The sequence below is a fragment of the Chrysochloris asiatica genome, unplaced genomic scaffold (genome assembly GCF_000296735.1).
Source record: "Chrysochloris asiatica unplaced genomic scaffold, ChrAsi1.0 scaffold00326, whole genome shotgun sequence".
NCBI classification, from domain to species: Eukaryota; Metazoa; Chordata; class Mammalia; order Afrosoricida; family Chrysochloridae; genus Chrysochloris; species Chrysochloris asiatica.
In genome coordinates, this window is record NW_006408844.1 from 1,597,133 (window position 1) to 1,608,647 (window position 11,515).

General features: G+C 48.9%; 1 protein-coding gene across 1 annotated transcript in view; it reads right to left on the reverse strand.

Annotated features, from left to right (window-relative positions):
- Nucleotides 1-298: 298 nt before the first annotated feature.
- ARRB1 (arrestin, beta 1) overlaps nt 299-11,515 on the reverse strand; it is a 96,349-nt gene continuing 85,132 nt past the window's right edge. The window contains exons 11-16 of the mRNA XM_006875418.1: nt 8,420-8,557; nt 7,213-7,296; nt 5,435-5,458; nt 3,228-3,298; nt 2,194-2,245; nt 299-863 (exon numbers count right to left, since the gene is read on the reverse strand). Coding sequence (XP_006875480.1) covers nt 752-863; nt 2,194-2,245; nt 3,228-3,298; nt 5,435-5,458; nt 7,213-7,296; nt 8,420-8,557 — 481 coding nt within the window. The 3' untranslated portion in view covers nt 299-751. The remainder of the gene's footprint in view (nt 864-2,193; nt 2,246-3,227; nt 3,299-5,434; nt 5,459-7,212; nt 7,297-8,419; nt 8,558-11,515) is intronic.

Below are 11,515 nucleotides of genomic sequence, written 5' to 3' on the forward strand. Positions count from 1 at the left end.
CAAATATGTACCCACAAACATAAGAAATAAGAAAAAAACACTGCAGGTACACTTGCGTTAGACTAGGTAACTCCTGGTAAGGGAGTCAGTCTGATTCCTTTTCTCTATTCCTAGGGTCTATAGGCCTTCACTAATGCCACTGTCAGACACAGAGGGACATGGGGCAGGAGTAGGGGTTGAGGGTGGATGTCTTTAATAGGTCGGGGACTACAAAAAGGCATTGAGAGTCTCCCTAGAAGTCTCCCCTTCCCAGCCAGAACTGCAAACCCGGGTTCCTCCAGTGACCTCTTCTGCAAACAGGTAGCTTTCAGTGTGGTCATCTGTTAGCTGCCAGATCTGTGGTGACCACCTGGGACTGTGGACATGCTCTCATGTGTCATTAGCCCTCATCGTATCCCTCCAAACCTCCTGCCCACCATCACCATGACCCCCTGCCCTTCCTCCCCTTTCTGCTCCCCAACTCTACTCAAATTCCAAGGCCAGGGCTTGCCGTGGCCTTTCTGGAGGCGAGTATGAAAAGGAGGTGATATTAGGAGGTAGGGGATTAAGGGGGGTTCACTGTGGCCCTGGAGGCTGTGGGGTCAGTCCTGAGGCCAGAGGTTCACCATCATGACCTGAAAGACCACTGGGGCCCCTGGTAGAAACTGGAAGAACAAAGGGAATGGGGATCCAGAACAGGAAGAAGACGAATAAGCATCCGAGTGCAAGAGAGAGGACCTGGAGCTGCCCAGAGGGAGGGCCTGGCCCCAGTCTATCTGTCGTTGAGCTGTGGAGAGCTGGTACCATCCTCCTCTTCCTCCTTGTCATCTTTCATGCCTTTCAGTCTCTGGCGGGCAAAGTCCTCAAATACAATGTCGTCATCACTGGTGGGAGAAACAAGGAAAACAGGGTGTGTTTGCAGGGGCTGGGAGGGTAGACATACCCAGAGGGGTCAGGGGGCCAGCCTGGCTGTCCTGGCTGACTGAGGACTCACTCATCACACTCTTCCTGGTCTAAATACAGCCTCTAAGGCTGGCCTTGGGCAGAAGGCCTTCCAGGCTGGCACATCTGGGTGCCCACTGGTGGGAGAGGAGTGGTCACTTCTGGACTCCAGCTGTGGAAATGGCATAGCATGGCCTGAGTTTGACTTTCATGCTCAAGGGCTGGAAAAGTAAACTGGTTCTCCAGGAGTGGGGAGGAGAGAATTGTTAAATGGGAACTGCTGTGTGGCTCTGTGTGGGGCTGAGGATCAGAGAAAGAAGTCGTTCCAACTCCAAGCCACCAGTGCCTTCACAGCATATTCTGAACTCCCCAAGAACAGGCCCAAGCACCCCTTCACCTACAACTGCTCTTGGGAAACATTCCTGTTTCTGAACAAGAAGGAATGGCTTGGCTTAATGCAAGAGAAAACCATGGAATCTTTTCTCCCCAGAAGTGTTAGCTAGAGGTGGAGCGATCTAAAGAGGAGAGCAGAGAACAGGGGCGTGGGGGAAAGAGTGCTTGAGTGGGGTTTCAATACTAACTGTTTCTAAGAACAGTGGGTTCTCTTCTACCACTAAATATGTCAACTTAGAACCAGCCAGGAAGCCCAAGTTCTCTACCCACGGAGTTCAGGCAGCTACATAGTGACTTTGTGGAGTGACTCAAGACCCCACACCCCAGATCTCTCTTGAGGGTGACTTTGGTGCTGGATTGAGAAAACCACCGCTTCGCCCTGGAGGTGGTTTGTTACGCCAGCCCAGATCCTCCCGCTCCGGCCACTGTCTGGTGACAAGGTAGCCTTTTACCGAAGGGAAATCCGCAGAAGGCAGAAGCAACTAGATCCTGGAACCTTCCCACCCCATGGCCTGATTCCATTGCTTGGAGGTGGACGGGACAGAAGAGTCCGAGTCCAGGACCTTGTGCCAGCCCCGCGTGAGCCGGGCAGGCGCAGTGGGTGGACGGATGGACTGATGGACTGACGGACGGGCGTGCAAGGACGAGGAAGGAAGACAGATCAAACCAAGGCAGGAGGAAGAGTAACAGGCACGGAAGGTCTTCAAGTCACATGCAGGCAAGCGGGTTGCTGAAGAGGCGGGCAGAGGCGGATCTCAGCAGATGGGGTTAGACCAGCTGCTCCTCAGAGGTTAATAAGTATATATGCAAATGACCCCTCCACACCACCCGCCCGAGGCCCACCCACCCCCAGACGTCTGCAGGCAGCAATTGGCTTACTTTGTGTCAAGTTCTATGAGATTGGTATCTACTGGCGCTTCGTTCTCTGGAACTAAACACAGGGCGGGAGGGGCGTTGAGTGGTTAGTGAGTGGGTGGGCAAGGGGGCAGGTGGGTGCAGGTTCCCCACCTCGGGTCAACCAGGCTAAGAAAGGGAGAGCAAAGGAAGAAGGAGAAGGTGCTCCTTCCTGGTCTAAGGGCAGGGGGAGGGCCTGGGGAGGAGGATGCCCACCGCACCTCAGCCCCCAAATGAGGGGGCTTCGAAAAGTTAGTGGAAAAATGGAATGTTTCCATGAACCTTTGAAGTCCATTCAGAGAGCGCCCTCTTAACCCCTGCTCCTTTTAACAAGGTCTCCCACTTAGCTTAGACTATTTTTCCCCCATGCATGCATGCCTTTCACTAACACTAACATAAACACTTTTTTCCTATATTTTAAGATTTCTGAAATTAGGATTTTGTTTTTTACAATCCTTGGCATTTCATGGTTTTATTGTAGGGGAATTTTTCTTTCCTTGTGGTACACAGTATCGTGTCTCTTTCCATTGAAACTGTTCTGTTGTTGTTATGTGACGTGGAGTCGATTCCAACTCATAGCGACCCTGTACAGGGTTTCCAAGGCTGTAAATCTTTACGGGAGCAGAAAGCCTCATCTTTCTCCTGCGGAACAGCTGGTAGTTTTGAACTGCTCACCTTGCGGTTCACAGCCCGATTCGTAACCACTGTGCTACCAGAGCTCCTTGAAACTGTTCTAGACTTAATGAAATAGGAGTAATCTGAATCACCGGGGGAATGATGGAGAGGGTACATCCAGGACTCATCTTATTTGTGTAGCCCCTTTGGGGGGCAGTAGAGTCAGAAGCAAAGAATAACAACCAGGCTTCTCTGTTTCCTGGTGAGGTCACAGAAGGGATTGTGGGTCCAATAAAAGGCCCTGGGTTGCTGAGGGAAAGCGGTGATGCTATGCTAGGCTAACCCAGAGGGAGGAGGGCTGCAATCTGCAAATCCCATCCCAGTGACTCTTGGTCACTGCTCACCTTCGCGATGTGGGGGTTCCTCTTTGGGCTTGGGGTGCATCAGGGTGAAGGGCAGTTCCACGGCTACGTCACTGAAAGACAGACCCAGACCCCGTGAGATTCAACCAGTCTGAGGACTGGTCTCATAGTCAGAGGAGGCAGCTTTGGGCCGGGAGTCATGAAATGTGGCCTCTAGTCCCTTTTCTGAGAAGGATTCCTGGACTCCACGAGGCTGGGAGGAGGAAGATTGCCCAGGGTAATGTGTACCTGGTGGACGGTGGCTGCAAAGCCGCCCTGGGAACCCACTTGCCTTAAATTGCTGCCACCACCCTGACACTGCCCTTCCCAACTTCCTGATAGGAACTACTCCCACCCTCACCCCATCTTATCTCCCAGTCAGCGGGCAGAAACTCCATCTCCAGGAGGTTCCTATAAAGATTCTCAGGTGAGTCTAGGCCCCTGCTATGTGAACGAAGCACTGTCAGGTCAGTTCACTCAATGAAAGTCAAGTTAAATCCCCCCTCCCCCCAGGGCTGTCTACATTAAGCACAAAGACATGAAGCCTAGGAAAAGCAGGGGATATGTTGCCACCAGCCAGTGCTTCTGACCAGGTCTTGAAGGACAGATAATAACAACAGTAGACATTCACAGAGTGCCTACTGTATGCCAAGTCCCCTCTTTGAGTAACTTGTTGAATCCTCACAACCCTATTGTAATCCCCAATGTACACATGGAGAAACCGAGGCATGAGGAAATGAAAGTATCTTGCTCAAGGTTACACAGCTTTTAAAGGTAAATGGCAGACCTAGGATTCTGGCTCCACGATGTGTACCTTGAACTGCTATGGGATAGAAGCTCAGAGTGAAGAAGGTATTCCCCACCCTGTGGTCTCCACACTGCCAACAACAGTCCTTGAGGGCTCCTTCTCTTGCTTTGGGGTGATGTTGCTCTAGGAGGCTCTCCCAACTGTGATGCCCCAAAGGCACTCACCACATCTCACTGATCTTGGTGCTCAAGGCCCACTGGGGAGGAGGAAGGGGCACCGTGGTCAGGAGAACAGCTATGCAACCAGAAGAGTCTGCTCTACCAACCCCACCACCTACTGGGGCACTTTATATTTTTGCCTCTCACTGAACATATCAGGAAAATGGGGACAGCAACACTGTGCTTTCTAGAATCCCTGGAACTTCTGGGGAATGAGGCAGGCAAAAGGTTTGGTTCAACTGTGAAACTCATGCCTGGTGATATCCTTGTTGTAGGTAGTTGCCATGTGTGGGTAGAACTCCACAAGGTTTTTGATGGTGTGACCTTTCAGAAGCAGATCCTAGGTCTGACTTCCAAGGCATCTCTGGATGAAGTCAAACCACCCATTTTGCTACCTAAGGGACTCTTTACTCGCCTCCGTAAGTTTCATAAGGCTGTCGAAACAATTTGGTTTTTCTTTTTTTCTTCTTTTTAACTTCCAACAAAGATTGCTTCTTCAGGTTGACTTGAAAGAGTGAGTTATCCGAATGGCAGTTGGAGGAAGAAAGAACTTGCAAACTTTTACTAAAACCATATGGGGTGGTAGACTCTGGGTCTTCAACTGCCACCAGACCAGGAGTGATCAAAGGCAGGCAGGGGTCATTCCTGATTCTTCTCTGGGACCTCAGCACCCAGCACGAGCCTGGACACACGTCTGGGCTCAGGAACTCTTTGCTGATTTATACTGAACTGAAATGAACTGAATTGATTTCACCTCTTAAATTGGATTGTGATTTTTTGTGATGAGCAACAGTATCATCTTGTGACAGGAGAAGGCAAAACTACCGAGTTTGGTATGCAAGTGGATCCCACTGCCTACAATGGAATCTCATTGACAGAAACAGATCTCCTAAGGACCTTGCCTTAACAACACTCCATCAGTTCTTGTTAGTTTTGTAAGCCACAAAGCGTGCATTCCTCCCAAACATCCTATAATTCAATCAGCAGTTCCAACCGTGTCCTCGGAGGCCACACTCCCAACCAATGAAATTGGTCTTTGCAATCTGTAGATAGCTTGGAAGAACAGGCTGAAGCTTTTTAAGGAGAAACGGTAGTCTCCCTACTCCTTCTGGAAAGGGTTCTAGCCTGGCAATCTAGAATGACTGCTAAAATTTCCTCTAACCCCAGTGTCCTATAGCTCTAGACCATCAGGCTATCTATCTGTGGCTTTTGGGCTCTCCACCAGTAGAAGGGAGGGGCTTTACCTGGATGCAAGATCTCCCAACAGGCTGGGTGGATCAGAGGAGGTGGAAGAAGTAGTCAGGAGAGAGTTCAGATAAGGAGAAAATAGAAAGCATGTTCATTCACGGCCTCTGTTGCCCAGTAAGATAGAGAAAACACAGAACCTCCTCCCACCACACCCTGCGCAGTGCAGGCAGGTCTCTCTGAGATACACAGAAATAGCATTAGTCCTGCCCTGGGGCACTGAGACCCCTGCCCACCCACCCCCACCCCGCCCACACCTCTACTCCGGACAGTTTTTGAGTCCTCGCTGAGCCCCAGGGTCCTCATCTGTAAAGGAGGCACAAAAACAAAACCCCTCTGCTGCCTGTCCCTGGGGAGACCAAAAAGATGTGGAAAGCGTTCAGAAGACTATGGGTCTTACAAAGATCATAGACATGGGGATTGGGGATTTGGGATTTTGGATTTTGAGGTGGAGTCTTGGTGTGGCACTGTGGGTTAATGCACTGGACTGCAAGGTCAGTTTGAACTGCAAGGTCGGCGGTTCATGTTCACCAGCTGCTCCTCAGAAACCCTATACAGGGTCGCTATGGGTCAGACTGATTCGATGGCACTTGACAACAACAACAACAATTTTAAAAACCTAGTGTGGTGCTGTGGGATAAAGCACTAGACCATGAGATCAGTTTTAACCACAAGGTCGAGGGTTCAAGCTTACCAGCCCACTCCTTGGAAACCCTATATAGGGTCGTTATGAGTCTCAATCAACTTGATGGCACTTAACAACAACAACATAATAAAAACCCTAGTCCTGTGTGACACTATGGGAAAATGCACTGGACTGCAAGGTCAGTTTAAACCAAAAGATCAGTGGTTCAAGCTCACCAAACGCTCCTCAGAAACCCTATACAGGTTGATGAGTTGGAACTGACTCGACGGCCCTTAACAACAACAATAATAAAAACCACATCTGTTGCCATTGAGTGGATTCCATCCAACTCATAGAAAATGTATAGGACAGAGCAGAACTGCCCCATAGGGTTCCAAGGCTGTAAATCTTAATAGACGTAGACTATGGTCCAGGGCAGATGATATGGCTGGTCTATTTCTGTGTCTCCAGCAACCAGCCCATGGTCTGAGATTAAGGAAGGAGATTTCAGGAAATGACTAGAATTATTTGGGCTTCTGTTTCCACATCTGTAAAAATGGACACTTCAGACTAGAATATCTCTCATCCAGCTCTGGGAGTCTTAGCTCCTTTGGCTGAGACTGAAGGCAATTGCTATTGTTGTTAAGTGCCATCAAGTCAGTTCCGATCCATAATAACCCTGTATAGGGTTTCCAAGGAGATGCTGGTGAGCTTGAACCACCAACCTTGCAGTTCAGACAGCTTTGCAGTTTGGTGCATTAAGCCACAGCGCCACACCAGGACTCCCCCTGAAGGCAGTGGTGGGTTCTATGTCTGAGGACGTGTGATGAGAGGCATAGCACCCACTGGGGAAGCCCCCATCCCATGCCCAAACCTCAATGCAAAACCCAGGATAAGGTGGGGGAGAAGAGAGAGAGATGGGAGGGACAGGAGAGGAGTGAGGCCCTCTGAATAAGAGCAAAAGAGGTCGGGAGGGGAGAAGGAAGTGGAAGAAGATGAGGAAGAGATGGGACAGGAAGTCATGAAGCCCAGTTCACCCGCTGACTAGAGATGAAGATAAACGGCCCCACAGGCTGAACAGGGCAGGAGGCTGTGGCTATCAGGGGTGCTCCCCCTGGATTTGGAGACCTAGGGCTAGGCTGGAGCACTCACCCGCCCCGAGATACCACCAGCTTCACTTTCACTTTGTAGGAGACAATGATCCCCAGGATCTCCCGGTTAGCTCCTTCCCTCAACCTGCAAAGCAATGTTTGGGAAGCTGGTTAATGAGTGCTTGTTGGGTGGGTGAAGCATGGCAGAAGTGGGGGTATAGTGGGAAACAGCACCCTCCCTCTCCTGGGCCACTCAGCCACCATACCCAGGCATAGTCCAGGGTATAAGGAGGTGAGAAAGGTGGGCTCTGCCCTCCAGGAGCAAGAACAAGGAACCTTGGGTTGGAAATTGAACGGTGACATCCACTGGCGGGAATCTCTGCCTTTCTCTTGGCCTGTGTTCAGGATGATGAGGGGAAGGATCCTACCTACTCTCAGATCTTGCTTCTCTGGAAGGTTTTTGCCCAGTAACCAGGCACAAAAAGCTAGACTGGGAGTTCAGAGAGGGTGGTGGGGTCGGGTGGGGGATGGGCACTCAGGGAGGGTTTCTCACAGGAGGTGGTGTTTAAACTAGGTCTTGAGGCAGGCAGGATTTGAACCAGGGTGGCGTGGCGAAGATGACAAAAGGCTTAGAGGTAAGTGGGTAGCATGTGCACGGGCTGGAGTAGAGGGTGTCTGTCAGGAGTGGTGGGCAGGGCAGGAGGCTGCAGAGGCAGACCAAAGCCTCACTGAAGGGCCAGATCTCAGTGTGTAGCGTGAAATGGGATCCCATGGCCACTAGAGCAGGATGACCTCAGAAAGAGCCAGTGATGCCTGGGGCAGAAGTGACCAGAGACTGGGGTCCCTGACTCCAAAGCACCTTCCACATTTGGCCCTGTCCAGCTCACAGCCCTCTTGTCTCCAGACTCCCCAAACCTCTCCCAGACTCTTCATATCCTGTTCTCGGGGATGCGGCCCATCTGACCGGGATCTTTGCTGCCTCCTGCAGGAAACCTTTCTGGGTTGCCCTCCCTCAGACAAGCCAGCAGGGCCCTGCATCAAGTGAGAGAGCCCGGGTTAATGGTCCATCTTGTTCTCCAGGTCATCCCTGAGATCAGGTAGGAGTAGGGGACAGCCTCCCTGATGGTTTAAGCCCTGAGGGCAGGCCCTGGATGACACTGGGGGCAGAAGGGAGCCAGAGTCTTGTCTTAGCACTGGTGGGATCAAGCAGAACATGTGCCCACAGGAAGGTCGGGCATCAGGGTCAGAGGAGGTGGGTGGGTCCTCACAAGGTGCTGGAAGCCAGGTTGGTGTCTTCATGCTTGAGTTTCCCATCCAGGGCAAGGCCCCGCTTCTCTCGGTTGTTGGCCAGGAAGGGGGTCAAGGTGTAGACCTTGCAGAATGTCGAGCTGGGTGCCACTGTATCACTGGGAAGAAGGAAGAAAAGTGTGGCAATGGCCTTCCCCATATCCCAGCTAGGACATCTAGCCTGACCTTGCTCCAAAGGTGGTAACAAGAACCCTCCCACCAGGGGAGGGGTGTCCCTCTCCAAACACCCGTCCCCTCATGGTGAGGACCACCTAGGCCTAGCACAACTCTGGGAGAAAGACCACTGCCACTCAAAAGAGCCTCATCTTCCCTCCACACACAAACAGGAGGAACTCTGGATGATCCAAAGCATCACTGAATAGCTGCAATGTTTAAAAACTTCCGTGTAGTGCTTTGCACTGTGTGCTGTTGAATAGGATGATGTTTTAGTGCAGACAGCCTGGGCTTTATTTTGTTGTTGTTTTCTAATACTTTATTAAAAAAAATTTCAAACATATAAAAAAGAGAAACAATTGTGTGATGAACACTCATAATATACCCAGTACATATATTCTACAATGGAAACTGTGCTATACCCACTCTATGACATTTCTGCCCATGGTGTAAGGAAATGTGGTGGTGCAGAGGCTAAAGTATCTGGCTGCTAGCTGAAAGGTCACCAGCTGCTCTTTGAGCAAAAGATGAGAAAGCTGACTTTCATAAAGATTTGCAGTCTTAGAAACCCTATGGGGGAGTTCTACTCTGTCCTAGTGAGATAGGGTGAGTCAGAATCAACTTGACAACAGTGGGGTGTTTGCTTTTTTACCCATGGTATGTAGGGTATTTTGATCGCTCCATTTTAAATCATTTTTCCTTTATTGAAAAATCTGATCACTGGAGTGCAGCAAAAAGTGTGCACAACTTGGAGTTAGATGTCATGGGTTTGAGTGCCAGCTCTGCCACTCGCTATCTCTGAAGTGATGCTTAACAAGCCACTTTCTCTGCCCCTGCTTCGTCATCTACAGTAGGGGCCATAGTAGCAGCCCTAAGCATGGGCTTCCTGAGAGCCCAAGATGATGAGTGTGAACGCCTGCCTGCCTCCCCAAGCGTCCAGGCTGACATGTGTTATGGGCTAGAATGCCATCTGTGGGGCTGGGCATTTTCCACTGTTAGAAAATTACACTTTTTTTTGTTTTTCAATATAGCAGGAATCATTTGTTCAAGTGTTTTGTGTTTATACATGGAGAGGAAGAATGATGCATTTATTCACGTAACCGAAACCAAACCTGTTGCCATTGAGTTCAGGCTGACTCATGGCGACCTATGGGGCAGGGAAGAACTGCTCCCGTCTGGTTTCTGAGGCTATGATAGTTACAGAATCTTTCTCCTGTGGTTCCATTCAATCGCTGACCTTTCGGTTAGCAGGTCAGAACTTAACCATGGTGCCACCAGGCCTCTCTCTGTAATGTTCATCTATAGCAGGGGTGGGAAACATCCAACCCGCAGACTGTATAAGGCCTGTAAAATCATTTGTCTGACCCTGCCAAGGTAACCGCAGTTCCAGCCATCACAATGTTGTTGTTGTTAAATGCCATCGAACTGGTTCCAATCCATAGCAACCCTGTATAGATTTTCAGAGGAGCAGCTAGTGAACTTGAACTGCTGACCTTGCAGTTCAAACAGCTTTGCATTCTGGCACATTAACCCACAGCACCACACCAGGACTCAGGCATCACATTTGTTGTTGTTGTGAAGTGCTATTGAGTCGGTCCCAACCCATAGCGACCCTGTATAGCGTTTCCAAGGAGTAGCTGGTAAGCTTGAACCACCAACCTTACAGTTCAAATGAGTTTGCAGTCTGGTGCATTAACCCACAGCACCACACATTAGGGCTGAGTTAATTCAATATTTGACCAAATATAGCAGGCTAATTTTTGAGCTGATAATATTGCATGGTCTGCAAATTATGTTATAAATTTGGCAGAAAAAAGATCCCCTACCCCTTATCTATAGGATGTGAGGAGTCCTGGTGTGCCACAGTAGGATAAATACTGTACTGCTAACTGCAAGGTCAATAGTTCAAACCCCTCAGCCACTCCTTGGAAACCCTATACAAGGTCGTAATGAGTTGGAACTGATTCAACAGCACTTTACAACAACAACAGATGCTTAAATTGATCTAAAGACTATGTAATCACATTTTAGGAGTATTTTCAAGTTGCAGAAATACTGATAGTAATTGTTAGATACCATCGAGTCTGTTCTGACTCACAGTGGCCCTGTGTACAACAGAATGAAATACTGCCCAGGCCTGGAAGACCAGTTAATACCACTATTATTCAAATTTGTGCACCAACCACTAAAGCCAGTGAGGATGAAATAGAAGAATTCCACCAACTTCTTCAATCTGAAATTGATCAAACATGCAATCAAGATGTATTGATGATTACTGGTGATTGGAATGCAAACATTGGGAGCAAAAAGGAAGGATCTGTAGTTGGAAAATACGGCCTTGGTGACAGAAATGATGCTGGAGAACGCATGATAGAATTCCTCAAAACCAAGGATTTGTTCATTTCAAATATCTTCTTTAGACAGCATAAGAGACAACTATACACATGAACCTCACCAGATGGAAAACATAGAAATCAAATTGACTACATCTGCGGAAAGAGATGATGGAAAAGCTCCATATCATCCGTCAAAACAAGGCTAGGGGAAGATTGTGAAACAGACCATCAATTGCTCATATGCAAATTCAAATTGAAGCTGAAGAAAATGAAAACAAGTCCACAAGAGCCAAAATATAACCCTGAATATATCCCACATGAATTTAGAGATCATCTGAAGAACAGATTCAATACATTAAATACTAAAGACTGAAGACCAGAAGAGTTGGGGGATGACACTAAGAATATCATACAGGTAGAAAGCAAAATGTCATTAAGAAGACAAGAAAGAAGGAAAACGTCAAAATGAATGTCAGAAGAGACACTGAAACTTGCTCTCCAGCATAGAGATGCTAAAGCAAATGGAAGAAATGAGGAGGTACAAGAGCTGAACAGAAAATTTCAAAG